The sequence below is a fragment of the Ochotona princeps genome, chromosome 14, assembly GCF_030435755.1.
Source record: "Ochotona princeps isolate mOchPri1 chromosome 14, mOchPri1.hap1, whole genome shotgun sequence".
NCBI lineage: Eukaryota > Metazoa > Chordata > Mammalia > Lagomorpha > Ochotonidae > Ochotona > Ochotona princeps.
This window is the reverse complement of record NC_080845.1, coordinates 61,281,394-61,300,982: the sequence shown is the minus strand read 5'-3', so window position 1 is coordinate 61,300,982 and position 19,589 is coordinate 61,281,394. Positions and strand designations below refer to the sequence as shown.

The following is a 19,589-nucleotide window of genomic DNA, read 5'->3' as shown; positions in this document are numbered from 1 at the left end:
GGAGCCTAGCCAATTCGAAGCTAGGAGCCAGGAGCCTCCTCTGGGTCTCCCACGTGGGTGCTGGGTCCCAAGGCTTTGGACTGTCCTCAGCTGTATTCCTAGGCCACAAGCAGAGAGCTGGATGGGAAGTGGAGCTGCCAGGATTAGAACCAGCGCCCATAGGGGAAACCAAGGGCGTTCAAGGCGAGGACTTTAACCGGTATGCTGTCGTGCTGGGCCCCAATATTTATTTGAAAAGCAGAATGACAGAGACAACGTGAGGACTGGGAGATAGAGATGAAAAAAAAAAGCTGAGCTGTCTTCTGTGCACTGGTTTACTCTGAACTGTGCTGTTCTTGCACATGGTTGGCAGGACCTAAGTACTTGGACCTCTGTTGCTTCCCAACTGCCTTAGGGAGCTGGATTGGAAGCAGAGAGAGGACTCCATCCTAGGCACTGTGCCTTCGTGGTTACCCCGCATGACTCCTGCCATCATACATAGTTGTAAAAAGGGGGATGGTGACTGTGTGGTGATTCAGTAGGCTAGTCTTCCACCTTGCAGTACTGATGTCCTACATGGGCACCAGTTCATGTACTGACTGCTTCACATCCCATCCGTGCTTATGGCCTGGGAGGGCAGAGGAGGTTGGCTCAAGTCTTTGGTCCTAGTATCCACATGGGAGACCTACAAGAAGCTCCTGGCTCTTGGCTTCAGATCAACTCGACTTCATTCATTGCAGCCATTTGGGGAGTGAACCAGTGGATGAAGATCTCTTGCTTCTGTCTTTCAAATGAAAATAAATAAACCTTAAAGAGGCAGTATTAATTTAATTGGCATTTTGCAAAATAGCAAAATTGGGTTTAAATCTGCTCATGCTTTCTGTCTGTCTTGTCAATTTTTTGTTCTTTTTGAGCTTTTGGGAGCTAACTTTGTTTTTTTTATATGTTAACTTGGAAGCTACTTAAACATCTTTGTTTAACTTACCAAATCTAATATTTGATACTTTCCCTCTCCTTTAGGCATTTAAATTTCTTCAAGTTATAATTTTATTTACATACCATTGTGATGTTTTAGTTATATATTTTAAGATATTAATTTGCATGATGAATTACCATTTGTATTTACCCACAGAACTTGCTGTTTTCACCTACCTTTAGTCTTTGATGTAACTTGATCCTCCATTTAGTACATTCCCTTCTGCCTAGCTTACAAACACCCTTTATGGGCTCCATGACATATGTTATTTTTTAAAGAAGAAGATTCATTGTTGTGGCTGTTGTTCTAATTCATACTGGTTGTTGACCTTATTTCATGGCTTCTCATTTAAGGGAATGTATAGTGATGGAGTAATAGAGACTACCATATCCAGATGTGGGGATACAATGCAACATGCGTCCCTACTTCCAAATCAAAGATGGACTCCCAAGGAAACTGTTGGACATATCTAGACAACGGGATGCTGGACTGTCTGACACTGTACCAGCAATGTCGGGGCACACTTCAATAACAGCCTGGTGGAAGTGTAACGCCTTTTTTTTTTTTTTTTTTTTTTAAAGATTTATTCGTTTTATTACAGCCAGATATACACAGAGGAGGAGAGACAGAGAGGAAGATCTTCCGTCCGATGACTCACTCCCCAAGTGAGCCGCAACGGGCCGATGCGCGCCGATCCGAAGCCCGGAACCTGGAACCTCTTCCAGGTTTCCCACGCGGGTGCAGGCTCCCAATGCACTGGGCCGTCCTCGACTGCTTTCCCAGGCCACAAGCAGGGAGCTGGATGGGAAGTGGAGCTGCTGGGATTAGAACCGGCACCCATATGGGATCCCGGGGCTTTGAAGGCGAGGACTTTAGCCACTAGGCCATGCCGCCGGGCCCGGAAGTATAACTCCTTATGAGGGTCTGTACTATTGTGACAATGGGGAAAATCTGTCGGCGGGGGGGGGACGACAGTGGAAGTGTGGGGAGGAATCCCAGACTGTATGAAATTTTACCATAAAATTCAAAAATTCAAAATAAAAATATAACAAAAAGAAGGTTCATGTATGTATATATATGTGTAAGCATTGATTCAAAACCAGTGTGACGCAGAGGAGGGAGTGAGGGAAAAGGTATATATTTTTTATGTTTTAAAGATTTATTTATTTTTATTGGCAAGTCAGATATACAGAGAGGAGGAGAGACAGAGAGGAAGATTTTCAGTCCGCTGATTCACTTCCCAAGCGGCTGCAACATTCTGAGCTGCGCCGATCAGGAGCCAGGAGCTTCTTCCCAGTGTCCCACAGGCTTTGCAGGGTCCCAAGGCTTTGGCCCATCTTCAACTGCTTTCCCAGGCCACAAGCAGGGAGCTGGACGGGAAGCAGGGCCGCCAGGTATGAACCACTGCCCTTATGGGATCCTGGCACGTGCAAGGTGATGATTTAGCCCTGAGTCATCTCACTGGTCCCTCAAAGTGATTTTTTTGAGGAGTATATTTATTGTGTAAACTTTATTTTCTCCTGAGATCCTGAGATATGGGGGAAAAAATTAGCACATTTTCAGCTTTGTTCTGTAAGAAGAAAACATGACAGCTTAACATTGATTTGGTGGGGGCCAGCGTGATGGCTCAATTGCTAATCCCCTGCCAGCAAACACGGGCATTCCTGTGGGTGCTGGTCCATGTCCTCGGCTGCTCTGCTTCCCATCCAACTCCTGTCCTGCTGTGGCCTGGGAAAGCAGGGGAAGACGGGCCAAAGCTTGGGACGCTGCACCGTGAGAGAGACTTGGAAGGAGCCCAGTTCTAGCCATCTGACCATTTGGGGAGTAGACCAGTGGATGAAAGGTCTTCCTGACTCTCCTTTTCTGTGTGAATCTGACTTGGGCCATTTTCCACTGCTTTTCTAGGCCATTAGCTAAGGAGCTGGATTGGAATTGGAGCAGCCAGGACTTGAACTGGTGCCTGTATGTAGTGCTAGTGCTGCAGGCAGGCACTTAGCTTGCTGCACCATGGCACTGACCCGGGATCTCTTACATAGGTTTTATGCTTTTTTCTTTTTGTTTTCTTTCTTGGGCATTCACCAACTCTTCCGTGTTGAACAGGCATTGTCTTCAGGTATTCCTGTTGCCCCTGTCTTCTGAGAATCCATTTGAATGCGTGGTTTACCTTCTTAATGTCTTACCCTCTGCTTGCTTCATTCTGAGTATTGAGATCTCTTTGGTAATTTTTAATGATATTAAATTGCTGTCAGTCACAGCGATCAAGTATTTTCCTTTTCGTTTGTGAAATATTTGATTCTTGATAGGCTTCAACAAAATCCTTAGCGTTTTTATCCCTTTGAACATAGTGATTATAGTTATTTATTATTTTATTTATTCATAGATAGTTCTAGTGTAGCTAAAATACCAGTTTGTAGAGCAGCACGGTGGGTCAAGTTGCCTCCTACAGCACTGGCCTCCCTGTGAGTGTTGGCTTTGGTCACAGTGGCTCTGCTTTCAGCCCAGCTTATGCTAAGGCTCCTGGAACAGCACTGAAAGATAGCCCGAGTGATTGGACTTCGGACACTCACGGTGCCTGGCTGCAGCCTGGCCTGGATGCTCTTGTCAGGCCAGTTGGGAAATGAGCCAGTACGTGGAAGTTGTTTTGCTTCCTCCCTCTGCCTGCCTGCAACTTTGCCGTCAAATAAATTAATAGAATTTTTAGGATTTCAGGTATAATAGGGCCTGGCACGATGGTTCAGTTGGCTAATCCTCCTCTTGCAGGCACCAGGATCATGTCCTGGCTGTTCCACTTCCCATCCAGCTCCCTGCTTGTGTCCTCGGAAAGCAGTCGAGGACGGCCCAAAGCCTTGGCACCCTGCACCTGTACGGGAGACCTGGAGGAAACTCCTGTGGCTCCTGGCTTCGGATTGGCGCAGCTCAGAATGTTGCAGCCATTTGGGTTGAACCAACAGATGGAAGATTCTTTCCTCTCTAAAGGCTGCCTTTCCGATAAAAATAAACAAATCTTAAAAATTTTCAGACATACTAAAACTGTAAATTTTATCGTGTTATGTAATTAGAAACTAAAACTATGTTGTATCGCTTTGTTTATTTGGTTTCCTGTTTGTTATTTTCTGCTGGGTTTTTAACTCATTTTTTTCTCCTTGTGGGCTTTGTGTGTGTGTGTGTGTGTGTGTGTGTGTGTATATGCATGCATACATTTTAGATTATATTTCAAATATTGTTATAATTTGGACCTAGGTGATATACATAAATCTTTGCATCTGAGGTGGTGGACAATCTGATAACCTAATTTTTAGGATAAAAATGTGAAGTTGAGCTACCTTGGATCTTGGGGTTTCGCTTTTGAGGTGGGTTTCCCAGAGCCCCCTGTTGTGGGAGTTGTTCTCCCGGCTACTAGCTGTGTGACCAGCAGGTTTCCTGCCTTAAGTTCTGCCTGGGCCCTGGCTCACTGTCTTTCAGGTTCTTTGTTTTTAGTCATATGTTTAGGGTATGTATTCAGCTTTGCCGTGGAAATTTTCAGTCACAATAATGAGTCTAGAAAAGAACACCTTTTGTTGTGATTTCTTGCATAGTCTTTGATAAGTTCCTACTCAGGACAGAATGTTCTGAGCACCTCATCTTTTTCCTTTCACTAACCTGAAAATTGATTCCTATTTGTTATTAATTAGGAATATCCTTTTAAATTTTATTTTGATTTTTGTTGCTGTTACGACTGTCTAAATGACTAGTCTGTTGTTACCAGGAGTTTGCGGTTCTTACATGGATGCTTGCATGTGGTTCTCACAAGCCCCTGAGCAAGCAGAGGGCTTGCTTGTTTCTGAGGCTTTAGGCGAAGGTGGTTTGTGCCATGGATCTTCTGTCTAGTGAAATGATGCCTTCTTGTAATGTTCCTAAGCACAGTGAACAAAATACATAGTATTTCAGTAGTTATAAATATATAGCTGTTTAATGTAGTACCATAGCTACTGCTTTAATACTTCAGATGACAAAATACTAGCAGATAATTTAAATTTTGTTTCCTCATATTCAAGTGAAGACTTTAATGTGGAAAAAAAAAACTTGGTGTGATCTTTGACTACATAATTGTTGATTGGGAATGGTAGGGAATCCTTGTGGAGGGGTGTGCCCTGATACTGTGTAAATGGCTGTCAGACACCAGCTGTAAGCTGAGGGCTTCCCTGTCACCTCAGTTTCTGGCTAGCTGACAGAAATTCGGAGGTTTTAATAATCCGTCATTTGGTAATTCACCCAAAATGACCTACAGAGCTCAAGACAGTGTAGTTTTGTTATCATGACAAGAGTCGTCAAATCAGGATGAGCTGAAAGAAGAGACACAAAGGCAGGTTGTGGACAGTCCCCATTATATGCAGCCTGGCCTCCTGTGGGCCAGTCGGATGGTCTCCTGCTCTTCTGGGTGTGGCCACAGGGCACAGTTGTTTTCAGCATCAGTGTTCAGACTTATTGCTGGTGTTCCGTGAGGTCAGCTTATCCTGCGTTTAACATTGTTGGCTCCCCAGATTCTAGACTGCTGGTAGTCTCTGTGGGCTCACCAGCCCTGGCCTGAAGCAGCTTGTTAGCAACACCCACTTAGGAAGTCCACCATGAATCAGACTCTCAGTGTTCCTCAGGAAATTTCATGCCAAGAGGAAGAAAGGCCCAGGCCCAGGGTAGCCGTGTAACTGGGTTGTGCTGCATCTACACACCTAGATGGGAATACTGATGCTTGTGGGGAGACCTGCTCAGTCACAGGTGGAGCTGACGCGTGTGAGGGCTGCAGCAAGGGAGCTGGAGAGACGGGTGGCTTCTCTTGAGGAGTAGGAGGTACTGGCAGAAGCACTGGATTTGGTTGCAGTCGTCCATGGTGGAAGGGGGTCCCGGGTCTCAGGTGGAGGCTAGGAAGAAAGAAAGGTGTGCACTTTCACACCTCGGGAAATCCACAGTCCTTGGGAATTTTTCTTAGAGAGTTTCCATTGTAACGTGATGTTTAGCGCTTTATTGTTTTTGGCTGCTTAATTTTGTTTAAATTGATCTGAGGATTTGGGGGCTTCATACAAACTTGATATGTGTGACAGGAATTTCTACGAATCTTCAGGTACACAAACACCGACTAACAGTGCTTTACTAGAATTCAGCCTGAAGTTTTAAACTATGCCAGAGATCTCTAGAACACTTTGGTGTCATTCGTTGGGATATTTATAATAAAAATTTCCAATAACTTATTTTAGGTAATTAGGAAAGTTCTGATTGATATTCCCAACATTTTTCCTTTTCAGAATTAGAAATATTAAAACCATTGATTCTTTTTCTCTCGATGTTTTATTGTAAAGGTTTTCAAACATATGGAAAAGTTGAACAGCGGAACTGCATTCTCACACCCAGAGTCAGGAAGTATAAATATCTTGCCATCTTTTCAGATTTATTTGAAAGGACAACAAAAAGAGGAGAGACTCCCCGAATGCTGCGGCATTTGATGGGTGCCAGGGAGTTCATGCTGCCCTTCCACGTGGATGACTGAGACCTGCTGCTTTCCCAGGCACAGAGCAGAAGGTTGGATTCGGATTGGGCTTGGCATGGTAGCCTAGTGGTTAGTGTCCTTGCCTTACACACTCCGGGTTCCCATTTTGGCACCGGTTCATGTCCCGGCTGCTCCACTTCCCTTCCAGCTCCCTGCTTGTGGCCTGGGAAAGCAGTGGAGGACGGCCCAAAGCCTTGGGACGCTGCACCCACGTGGGAGATCTGGAAGAGGCTCCTGGCTCCTGGCTCCTGGCTCCTGGCTTCGGATTGGCTCAGCCCTGGCCGTTGAAGCCACTTGGAGAGTGAACCAGTGGATGGGAGACCTTTCTGTATCTCCTTTTCTCTGAATAACTGCCTTTCCAATAAAAATGAACAAATTCTCAAAAAAAAAAAAAAAAAGGATCAGAGCAGGATGGACTGAAAACTGCACTTGGGTAGGGCACGTGGGCATTATAAGCTGTAACTCAGTGGGCTGTGCTACAGTGCTGGTCGCTGCCTTCTTTCTGAACTTATGGCAGGCTTTGATGTAACTCTCTGGTGGATTGCCATGTTGCTGTGACCAGTTCTGGCTTTGGCTACTCTTACCCCTAGACTTCTGTTTGAGTGTTTGTTTCTTTGAAGGTAGTTACACGGAGAGTGCTGTCCATCTGCCACCCTCTGGGATTCTCTGAATGACTGTAAAGGCCAAGGCTGGACTGAGCTGAAGCGAGAACCTGTGTTTGAGTGGCAGGGACCAAGTACTTGGGCCATCTTCTGCCTTCCCTGCCGTATTAACAGGGAGCTGAGTCAGACGTGGAGCAGCGGAGGCCAGTGTTGTGGCGTAGTGGAATTACTAACTGAGCCATCACATCTCGTGGGAGTGTGACCGTTCGTGTCCTGGCTGCTCTACTTTCATTGTGGCCATTTGGGGAATGACCCCGTGGGTGGAAGACTGTGTGTGTAAAGATGGACAGTTCCTGCTACAGCAGGGATGCTTTCCAAGAGTGCAAGTACCTGGTGAGTAAGAGCAGGGACGTGTGACTTGCAGCTCCCGACCTGCCTTTCCCATTTCATTATCCCTAAGAGATTTCAGACCCTTAACCCAAGGGTTGCTGAAGGGTGCAGGTTTATCACATCTTGTTTAGTAACTTTCTACTGATTTGGGGCATAGGGTTTGCCTGTCCAGGTTCTGAACTCTCTCATCTAATATAACTCTCTTGTGAATTACTCAGTGCCAATGGTCATGTGCCCCACATGGTCACCATTCCTCTGAGATGTTGACCTCTGCACAGGAGTTAGTATAGGGGGTCTAATCTTGGAATGTGTGCCCCAAGGCCAGACTACACGCCTATGGGTTTCTGGTCCCTGAGACTGGAGATCCTGTTCTGTGAGGCCAATATGAGGAGCAAGCACAGGCTGCTTACTAATGCCGAAAGCCATTGGTGGGCCTCCCTACCTCCCCCCCAACCCTCAGCCACAGGTACGCTCGCCTGGGCCAGGAGCCCCAGCTGCTCAAGTCCCCTACCATGCCTACTCCTAACTCTGGCTCTGGCTCTTGCTGCAGGTACAGATCCCTAGGTTTTTAAATGAAATTTTCTGTATGTAGGAAAATTGAAACTATAATTGAGTGACCCGACTTGTCCATCCAGAGTCATTTGATGATATTTTGCTGTCATGTTTTTCATCACTTGGCCTTTCAAAAGTTGCCTTAAATTCCAGATACCATGGCTCTTCCCTCTCCTCCCCCAAGATCTGTTTATCTGAAAGGGGTAGAGAGATATCTTCCATCCATTGGTTCACTCTGTAAATGTCCACAACAGCTGGTCTGTGACTGGGCCAGGTTGATGTGAGTTGCCAGGAACTTCATCTGGGTATCCTATACTGATCCCGGAAATGCAAGAACATGGTCCGTCTTTCATTGGCTCACCAAGCACAGTAGCAGGGAGCTGGATTGCAAATGGAGCAATTGGGACTTCAGTTGTTGCTTGTATGGATGTTGGACAACAGTTTAACCCATTTGCCGGAGTCCAGCTCCAGCTGAGTTCGGAACTGCAGAAGGGTGTGTGGATGAGGCGTAAAGAGAAACGAAATGGACCGCTATAATTCTGTGATCATCGTGGACAATGCAATAAAGCTGTCCGCTTTATTTATACAGAACTAGCCAAACTCTGGCTGAGACTTTTTACGTCATGGTCAAGTGGGTGTTTCTAAGGATAATTCTGCCATTTGTTTCACCTTAAAGCAGGATGTTATCTATCCTGGCACCGTGGTTAGGAAGTTCTCAATAGATGGTGCATATCAATCAGTAACACATTCCTACTGCAATCCTCATTCCACAACTTAATCTTGAATCAGTTAAGGGAGGAAAGGCATCACAGAAGGAAGGATCAAAAGATCAAAGAAAGAGGGAAAGAATAGATTCCCACTACACCTGGGGATGTAACACCCTTGATTAGCATATGGTCAATGGGGGTGGAGAATCCTAAGCATAGGTTTCTGCTACACCCTTGATTAACATAGGATCAAAGGGGGTGTTAACACCCTTGATAAGCATATGGTCAATAGGGGCAGCTGAGACAGCAATAATGAAAGGCCTTTTGGCTAAAATGATACCAGCAACATTAACTCCGCAGAGGCAGACAATGCCTGAATAAATTATAGAAATCTCAGCAGGGTTATCTGGTGTTCATGCAGAGGGAGGTGGAGCTGCATTCGGGTGGTTGTAGAGACATCCCCCGGACCCTGCCACACAGCGGGAAGTTCCTTGCGGTCCTGCCTGCAATGGAACAATACTCTTCACACCTTTCTGTCTTCCACACCCATCAAGGGGACCCCAGCACCCGTTGTACCAAAATGAATGCTGGTCCCAATATATATGCTTTTATAAAAATTATTTTTCTATTGGAAAGGCAGCTTTACGGACAGAAGAGATACAGAAAGAATTTCTATCTGCTGGTTTACTTCCCAAGTGGTCGCAACAGCTGAAGCTGAACTGATCTGAAGTCAGGAGCTAGGAACCCACTCTGGGTCTCCTGTGTGGGAGCCCAAGGCTTTGGGCTATCCTCCACTGCTTTCCCAGACCTTAAGCAGGGAATTTGATGGAAGTAGAGCAGTCGGGATATGAACAAGCACTTACATAGGATGCTGGGTGACGCTGTGAGGCAGGGAATTAACCAGTTAAGCCATTGCACCCCCCTCTCCCCTGCGCCACAAATCCAATTCTTCACTAGCTGTTAGCCAAAAGGCTGAGAAGTGATTTGAACATGTATTTTTTTGTGTGTGTGTTCAAGGTATTATTATTTTTTTTATTAATTATTTTGCATTATGTGACAGTTTCATAGGCTCTGGGAATCCCCCCGCCCCTCCCCCTGGTGGATTCCTCCACCTTGATGCAGTATTACAGTTCAAATTCAGTCAAGATTCTTTCCTTGCAAACATATACCAAGCATAGAGTCCAGCTACTTATTGTCCAGATGGGTTGAACAGTTTGTTGGGGAGACCATTTCTGGTCTGAAGTTAGAGCTGGTAGAATATCATCCCAGTCAATTAAGAGTCCCAATAGAACATCAACAGCAATTTGCAACATTTTGGAATTGACATGGTTTTGAATAACCAGTATGTTAAAAAAAAAAAAGTTCTTAACCACAACCTATGATTAGCTCATTGACATTTCAATTTTAGTTTATATACAGGACTGGCTGCTATATACCTTAAAATGGCTATAAGGTACCATTCAGCTGTCTCGTGTCTATTTCATTTTAGTATTTAGCCATTTGTTGTGTTGAAGTATAATATTGCTGATCTTGGCAGATTTTAGGATAATCTAGACTGGCTTGTAACTCTAACAAGACATTTGTTGACAATTGAGGTGCAGAACATTTTTGGGGGGGGTGTGCAGGAAAATCCTCAACACCATAGTGAGGAGTGACTAATCTTTGTGTCCCACCCAGTGAGGCATGAGCCAATCCATGCCAGCTCTTTCCTGTCAGATTCCAAGCTCTACTTTTTCTTGTTTGTCTATTTATTTTAGGTTTTTTTAGTTTGTATGATTGTTTGTTTGCTATGAGGGGTTTTCGGAGCCATCCCGATGGTCATTGCGAGGGAGGGTGGGGGTCCAGAGGTGGAGCCAGGCTCTGACCAGAGAAAGCTCTCCTCCCTGGTCCCGAAGGACGTTTATTGTTCTTCTGTGTCTGCGGACCGCTCAGGGCTTCTGGTTGTCTTTCCGATGACGTTGGTTTCTGCACGGTAGTGTTTGGACTTCTTCCATCCCCTGCGGAAACTCCGGTTGGGGGTGGGTGACCTCAGAGTACTCGGCCTCTGAGGGCATCCAATTCCCTGTGGCCTCCTGGGCAGTTGGGATATAGTCCTTGTTACTCGTATTAATAGTTCGTGGTGAAGGTCTGGGAGTCTTCATGGTTGGGATCCAAGCTTCCTCCTTACCACCTGCTCCACCCTGGAGTGCCCCCCTGCTCCACGCACATGACCTCCTGTTAAGAGGTTGTCAGGATCGCACCCGATTCCCCCCTCATGCATTGGTATAGTAGTTTTACTATTGTTTAGTGCCGCTTTGAGTCTTGAACATGTATTTTTTAATACTGTTCAGTCCTCTGGAAAGTTTTAAGATGATTTGTTGGCAGCTCAAGCTTCAGTTCATACTTGACATGTTGCGTATTAATACATACATTTTGTATGTACATAGAAAATTAGGATTAAAGAGTTTGGGAAACCTATTTTCAGAAACAGCTTTATTTGATGATAATTGCTGAAAAGCTGCTCTTTTTTTTTCTTGTATTTATTGATTTATTTGAAAGTGATAGATGGAGGGACACAGAGAGAGATCTTCTATCCTCTGGTCCGCCAAGAGCTTCATGTGGTCTCTCACATGGATGGCAGGGCCTAAACGCTTGGGCCATGTTGTGCTGACAGCTGGATCAGCAGTGGAGTGGCTGGAATGGGAAGTGCTCCTGTGGGTCGCGAGCTTTGCAGGAGGTAAAATTACGGCTGTAGCACAGCACTGGCTCAGCAGCAAGCATTTTGATACGGAGATTCTGTTTTGAAGTGATGCTGCTTTTCCATCTTCAATACGGAAATCTTCATCTCTGACTTTCTGCATTATCCTTCCTTTTTCTGGTATCCTATCCTTTAGGGATGCAAGCGATTTGTGTGTGTGTTTTTAAAGTAGAGAATTTACTAACGGTGCTGCTTGCAATGTGTATGACCTTGACCAGTTTTAACTTCTGAGCCCTTTGCAGATTTTTCTCCAAATCTGATTTATTGGTTCAGGGTTTACTTGATTAATTGTGGGCTCCGTGTAGTCTGTTCTCACCTGAAGCAGTAGTCCGCCTTCTTTTTAATGACATCTTTTGAGGCGTGTGGCCCAATGGTGATGCGTCCTAGCCTACTTTTAGGTTTGCTTGTTGCTCCTGGTGTCATCTGGCTGGTTTGTGCACCATCTGTGTTTCCTGAACTGAAACTGGCTTAAGGTTATGTTAGAATTTTGACAAGAATGCTTGGTAACTGACTTGTTTGCATCACGTTACATCAGACTATCAAAAATGCATAAAGTGGAGTCAACTTATTAGTGGCATTAGTTTGACCTGGTAACGAAGGTTTAAAGCTCTCCATTGTCAAGGAACAGTTTTCCATTTATAGTTAAAAAGTAGTCTGTGGGGGCGATGCTTTGGTACCATAAAAAAATTCTTCTCCAGCAACCTTTTATTTAATGGTTTTATCTGTTGTTGGATCTGTCAGAATCAGGACTATTAAAAAAGCAATTACTTGCCTGAGACATCACCTGCCCGTTCCCCACCCCCCCATCTTTCATCTGTTTATTTGAAAGGCAAAGTTGGAAGTGCAGGGGAGCAGATCTTTTTTTCTGGTTCACTTCCCAAATGTGGGCCAAGTGGTAAAAGCCCAAATCCTGGACGACTCCCTGCTGCCTCCCAGGGTGCCCATTCACAGGATGCTGGAATCAGAAGCCAAGGCAGGACTTGACCCTAGGCACTCCCTTAGGAGCATAGGTGGCCCTCAGTGCAGATGCACCAACCGCTCACTGCTGTCCTAGAATCAAAGTTCATTAATAAGTTCAGTTTTAATTACCTGGAAATATTTCCAAAATAAGCTTACATCTGTCAGTGAGAATAGTGTGCACTTGTGGATATTAGTTAGCTAAGGTTTTCATGTCACAGGACAACCTTGTTTGCGTAGATTTAAGTTAATTTTGTGGGTCCCAACAAGGTAGCCTAGTGGCTAAAATCCTCACCTTGCATGAGCTGGGCAGGATCCCATATGGGCTCCAGTTTGTGTCCCAGTGGCCCCGCTTCCCAACCAGCTCCCTGCCTGTGGCTTGGGAAAGCAGTCGAGGACGGCCCAAAACCTTGGGATCCTGCACCCACGTGGGAGACCTGGAAGAAGTTCCTGGGTCCTGGCTTCGGATTGGCGCAGTACCAGGTGTTGCGGTCAATCGGGGAGTGAATCATTGGACGGAAGATCTTCCTCTGTCTCTCCTCCTGTCTGTATATCTGACTTTCCAATAAAAATAAAATTTTTTTTAAAAAAGTTACTTTTCTGTGGCCCAGCACCATGGCCTGGTAGCTAAAGTCCTTGCCTTGCACACCTGGGATTTCGTATGGGCACCAGTTTGTATCATGGCTGCTCCGCTTTTCCCATCCAGCTCCCCGCTTGTGGCCTAGGAATGCAGTCAAGGGTGACTCAAAGCCCTGGGACCCTGAACCAACATAGAAGACCCGGAGGAGGCTCCTGGCTTCAGCTTGGCTCAGCACTGACCATTGTGGCTACTTGAAGAGTGAACCAGCAATGGAAGATCTTTCTCTCCTTCTGTAAATCTGCTTTTCAAATAAAAAAATAAATAAATCTTTTAAAAAATTAATTTTTTGGAGATTAACCTTTTCCTTAAGCTTTGGAGTGGGCTTTTTTTAAAAGATTGTTTTTATCGAAAAGGCAGATTTACAGAGCGAGGGAAAGGCAGAAAGATCTTCCATCCTCTGGTTCACTCCCCAGGTGGTCACAGTGACCAGAGCTGGACTGACCAGGAGCCAGGAGCCAGGAGCTTCTTCTGGGCCTTCCATGTAGGTGTAGAGTCCTAAGGCTTTAGGCCATCTTCTGCTGCTTTTTCAGGCCACAAGCAGGGAGCTGGTTGGGAAGTGGAGCAGCTGGGACACAAACCGGCACCTGTGTGAGATCCTGGAGCGTGCCAGGTGAGAACTCAGCCACTAGACCACTGTGCCGGATACTGAGGTGGATGTTTAAAGAGGAGCTGAGAAAGGGGATGGAGTCACAGGTTGTTGGAAGATTGGGGAGTAACTTCATAATTATGTGCTGGTAAGAGTGTCCTGTGATGAGAGGGAATGGGGTAGAGTAACTTGGCATGTCTCAGGGAGGCCGGTTCATTACAGGAATCAGAGCTCACCATCCTGGGGTAGAGGAGGATCCTTTTGTCTTGTTGAGGTGAATGAAGTTCAAGAGTGCAAATATGAAGTTGAATTATGGGTTTTGTTTGTGTAATTATTTCTCTGCTTTGGCTTGCAAGCACAGTAGGAAAAGAAGTGGAAAATTTAAAGAAACACATGGCATGTAGTTGTCTTACAGGCTCTGTTACTCTTTTCTACTTTGTCCTGTTGTAGAAATCTGGGTCTTACATGTAAAGCGTGTTTGAGCTAATACTTGTGTTTAAAATGTTGTTGCATAGCTCCTTTGCTGTAATTTTACTCTCGTGATGCTCTAGTAATGAACTGTTTTCACTGTTTTACAGAGTGCTTGTGATTTCATGGAGTTTTGTTGAACTTGCAAAGGAAACATTTGGATAGTGGATTAATGAGAAAACTGAAATTCTTTTTGGAAGTTTCAAATTGGAGAATATTGAATTTTCACCCTAGTCCGGCAGCTCTGCTGCTCACTTAAATGCAGATGAATGAAGACCCCATTCGGAAAGACACCTGGCCAGCGGTCCAGAGCTGATGCAGGTAGGCAGTGTGCCTCTGCGGTGGTTCAGGATGGTGGACTGGAAGCAGCTGTGAAACTGAGAAGCACTTTGAGAATGTCTGAGGGTTTGCCACTCCCGAGTGTTGTACAAGTGTTGTACATGCGTACACATGTTTGAGGGGAACAAAAAAGATTTCTTGAAAGAAAAAGATGATTTTGCTTTTGTTCTTAACAAACTTCTAGCAAGTTACAGTGAACGTAAGTGAATTGTAAATGCCTGTTACTTGGTGGATAGTAAAGTGAATGAGATCTATTTTTTTTTTTTTTGAAAGAATGAAAGCTAGTAGGTGAATATTGAATTGAGAAGGTTGAAGATATTTAGAAGAGCTTTAAGGCAGAAAGATAAGTTCAGGAGTTTGTTTCTTTGAAAGGAACCCTACTAGAAATGGAAATGAGATGAATAGTTGCATTAATGCTTATTTTTATGGTATGCAAAAAGATAAAATAAACCTTATAGGATACACTACAAAATAGGCAAGTTGTATTTTCTTTGGAATTTTCTTCTTCAACCCCATAAACATCTGGAGTTAAGGAAAAATCTGTCATACATTTTGAGGTTCTTTGTTACATTATTATGGGAATATGCTAGCAGACTTATTACAGGTATTACCAAGCTGGTTACTGTTGCAGTGTATTTGGAGTGCCTTTTCAATAGAATCCACAGAGACTTAGATTTCTGCGTATCATTTTTGGTTATCTCTGTATAAAAATAATGCTGATTTCAACGTTTGCTATGAGGCCAGTGCCTGGCCTTGCGTATCAAGCTGTTGTTGCTGATGCTTAATCCAGTTTGAGTGCTGGTTTAAGTCCTGCTTGCTCTGCCTTTGATCTAGCTCACTGGTAATGTTCCTGGGACTCTGCAACCAGATAGCAGGCTTGGATCGAGTTCCCAGCTCCTGGCTTGGCCTGGTCCAGCCTTAGCTGTTGTGGCATTTGGGGGCGTGAACCAATGACATGGAAGATCTCTTTTTTGTCTTTCTGTCTCTCTCCATCTCCAACTCTGCTTCTCAGACTAACTAAAAAAATAAATTAACAGCCTTTGCAAAAAAATATTTCGGGTTTACACTGCATCATAGTAGACTAAGCTGCTGCTGTGGTGCTGCAGTCCTGTAGGGGCGCTGGTTCGTGTCCCGGCTGCTCCTCTTCCCATCCAGCTCCCTGCTTGTGGCCTGGCAGAGCTGCAGAGGAGGATGATCCAAAGCCATGGGACCCTACACCTAGGTGGCAGACCCGGAGGAAGCTCCTGGCTTTGGATCAGCCCAGATCTGGCTGTTGCAGCCATTTGGGGAATGAACCAGCAGATGGAAGATTTCAGTCTACTTCACCTTCTGTCTGTAACTCTGACTTTCACGTAAAAATTAATTTTAAAAATTATGTTTATCAAAAAGACTTCAGTTAGGATAATGATGACTGCTGTGTAAGAAGACACCGTCCGAGAGCTGACTGAGAATCCCACTTCTTTTCTGTGGCTGTGTTCAGATTGATGCTCTTTTTTAGTCTGTTCAGCCCTTTTTTTCTTACCTAAAAGTGTGCTATTAGGGTTAAAGATTAGATGAAATAACACATCAGGTATTTAGGTGCCTGATGTTTTTAATAGCATTACTGTTACACTGCTTTTATTGTATCGGTTGAGAGTGTAGCTGTTGGATTTTATTGCCTGGTGAAAGTTCCTGAGTCAGGGTCACTTGAAGTAGTAATCCATTGTCCAAAGTTCATGTATGTACATCATCCCAAACTTGGTGTTGCTGTTTTCTTTATTGTGTGTGTTTTTAAATCATCCTTATTAAGAAGAAAGCTGTGTAGTGTAGTAAGAAAAAAAAATACTGACAGTGACCCAAGAGCTGTTTAATTTTTAAAGGGAAAATTGGGAATCCCTGTATGTTTGATCTTACATTTTCTTGTTCAGTATTTCTTAAAGTCATATGACTTACAGATATTCTGGAATGGTGGGCTTGGTAGCTGTTTCGGGAACTATAAGGTTATTTTCTTTTTTTTTTTTTCTTACTGTTGGGTGGTTATAGAGCAGGAGAAAAGTAGTTCAGGATGGGATGTCTTGCTCGGATCCCGACTCCAGCCACCATGTGCACGTGGTGAGCTGTCCCCGGGGCTGCCTGAGTCGGGGGCTGCTCCCTTCGGGGTGAGTACACTGAGGGGGGGAGGTCTCCGCGACTGGGTAGGTCTAGGGCCCACCCACCACACTCATTGGGCAGTGAATGGGATTGGGGAGGGGCACGACCTTGGGCCTGGGGGTTTAAACTTCCAGCAGCCTCCTGGCTGCTGGTGGGCCTTAGGATGGGGTGTCTCATGCCCGGATCCCGGCTCCAGCCACCAAAAAAAGAAAAGTAGTTCCTCCTTGCTCCCCTTTCGTGAACAGTACAGCACTGTGCCTCTGGGAACCCAAAAGCGGGGTGGGGGGAATTTTTCGCTATTCCCAGCTGAAGAATTCTGTACTAGGTTTCAGCAGGGTAGCCTGCAGTTCCATTCTGACATTTATCTGAAGATCATGCCAGATCCTACAGGCTGGACGAAGGCTCCCTGTGTGAGACAGTCCCCTTTTCAGATGCTATTTCCAAATCTGGTGTCTCAAAACACTGTGATTCAGGGTTGTCACAAACCCCTGTCTGAGTTAAAGGATATTTATTACAGAAGATACAGAGACGGGGCCCATGTGGGTGCCAGTTCATGTCCCATCCAGCTCCCTACTTGTGGCCTCTGAAAGCAGTAGAGGGTGGCCCCAAGGCCTTGGGACCCTCACCTATGTGGGAGACCTGGAAGAAGCTCCTGGCTACTGGCCTCCAGTCAGCTCAGTTCCTTCTGTTAGGGCCAACTTAAGGAGTGAACTAGTAAATGGAGGATCTTTCTGTCTCCCCCTCTCTCTGTGTATCTGCCTAAGTATTTAAAAAAAAAAAAGTTACAGAGAGTTTGATGAGACACAAGGTGTGGGGGACAGTACAACACTTCCACGAACGGTTCAGTCAGGAGGCTACCCCAGGTCTGGTGAGATTTAAGAAGGCCTCACTAAGCAGACAAGATTGCTTATGTACCAGGTGGAAAACCCCAGCAAGGTCTGTCCAGATTTTTCTTGCTCCTTTCTGTAGCATTTATTCCTCCCGGCAATGGGCTAGCAGCAGTGTGGAATGCAGAGTCCTACGACCTATGTCATGCAGGGGAGGTTAGAGAAAGAGACAACGATTAGAGTTTCTGTGACCTACAAGAAGAGAGTAAGAGCCTGTACTGTGGAGAAAATAGAAACAAATAGAATAGCGTAAGTAGGAACCACTGTTTTACGGTAAAATTTTTCACATATTTTCCCCTAGTGTTCTTATCTGTTGTTTTTACTGGTTTGCTAGTGGTAGCAGTATTGCCTCTTTTATGACTTATTTTAAATATGCTAGGAGTACAGGTGATGGTAACATTAAATATCACTGTACCTAATAGATTTATCAAAGACTTTTTCCTTGTGTATATATGTATTCCTTTAAAAAAAAGTTTGATGTTTTTTGTATCAACTTGATACAAATTTATGGTTGGTGATACCAAGTCATGCTAAAAGGCAAAACAAGTAGAAACTCCAGAGGTAGCACTGTTAACTCATTGTGATTTTCACTCTCAAAATTTATAACTATTAAAAGCGTATTAGATGATTTGTACACAGAATTTTGAATCTTTTACATAGTATCTTCCTTTCCCACTAGCTCGCTTATTGTGTGTTTGGCTAAAATTATGAGGTGTTTCTATTATAATTGATATGTATATGTAATATATTGTTGGACCAGGTAATGTGGTATAATTGCTTTTTTGCTAGGGCATTTTGTTTCTCCTGGAGTTAATGGTTAACTTTTCTTTCTGTTGCTTCAATTAGCAACGTGGTATTGGGGCCAGCATTGTAGGGTAGCAGGTTAGGTAATGGCCTACACACTGGCATTCCATATGGGCACCAGTTCAGATCATGGCTGTTCCTCCTCCATCTTCAGCTCAGGTTCCCACTAATCTGGGAAAGGAATCAAGGATGAGCCGAGTGCTTGGGCCTGTGCACCTGTGTGGGAGCGCTGGAGGAGCTTCTGGGTCCCTCCTGGGCTAGCCCCAGCCTTGGCTGTTGCGGCCATTTGGGGGATGAGCCAGTAGATGGAGTGTCTGCTCTGTTTCTGCTTGTTGTGTAAGTAAGAAATTTTCATTATTATTTCTATTTTTGAAGGCATTTTGTCTTCTCCCAAAATTTGATAAAACTCCTTGGTACAATTATCTGAAAAATTGTATGTTAAAATATTGTTTTATATTTTTATAGAACTTTGTCATTTTTGGTTTGTTTTGATTGAGTACTAGATCTCTTGCCACTTTGCCACTGTAGGAATTCCTTTCATGTTTCCTGCAGGCTGTGCTAACTGTTTTCTGGTATTTATACTTGTCCAGGTGAAGCATGTACGTCTTAACAAGTTGAAGAGTAGGCAGTGAATGAATTGGTTATCAAAGCTACATGTGAGGTATACGGTTATTCATTCTTATTTTCTACTTTTGCATACGTTTGAAATTGTCTATATCAATAGTTCTTCAAAAGTGTATATAGAAGTAATTTGTCTCACTCACTTGCTGGCTTTCTGATCTACTTTTTCAAAAGGCACAATGATCTGTCGGTTCAGTCCCCAAATGGCCAGGGCTGATTGGACCCAAGTGAACTCCATCTTTGTCTCCCAAGTGGGTGGCAGGGCCCCGCATATCCGGACCATCATCTGCTGCTTTCTCATGCACATGAGCAAGAAGCTGGATTGGAAATAGAGCAGTGGGGACTTGAACCAGCACTCTGATTTGATAATGCTGTTGTTTTACTCAGGCTTAACCTGCTGTGCCGCATTGCTGACCCCTGAAAGTAGTTTCTGGAGGTCTTGCGTTGATACTGTCTTTATTCTGCCATCATGCTCAATCTGTAATTCTAATGGAAAGTTACAAGGAAGGTACTCTTTAGTCAGAATTAAAACATTGCTCTGTTAGTTGAGGTCCCATTATATTTAGTAAAGATTGGCTGGTGTTCTTCATTCCTCATTCTTTGTGACCAGTGGGTTTTGCCTTTCTACTTTTTCTCTAGGCATTGTTAGAGCTGCATTGTGAAACACGGTGCTAACATGTGTCAAGGAGTATCCTT

At 44.5% G+C, this 19,589-nt stretch overlaps 1 protein-coding gene across 12 annotated transcripts in view; it reads left to right on the top strand.

Annotated features, from left to right (window-relative positions):
• The window catches only part of SPIN1 (spindlin 1), a 68,743-nt gene that overhangs the window by 16,236 nt on the left and 32,918 nt on the right, over positions 1-19,589 (top strand). For 6 of the 12 annotated variants that reach the window (XM_058672969.1, XM_058672974.1, XM_058672979.1 and 3 more), the window contains exon 2: positions 14,223-14,433. The exons of 2 other annotated variants lie outside the window; for them this stretch is intronic. In XM_058672969.1, the coding sequence (XP_058528952.1) occupies positions 14,382-14,433 (52 nt within the window). In that variant the 5' untranslated portion in view covers positions 14,223-14,381. Of the gene's footprint in view, positions 1-14,222; positions 14,434-18,862; positions 18,934-19,589 lie in introns of all 12 variants that reach the window. 4 more of the 12 variants (XM_058672977.1, XM_058672973.1, XM_058672978.1 and 1 more) reach the window with 1 other exon arrangement.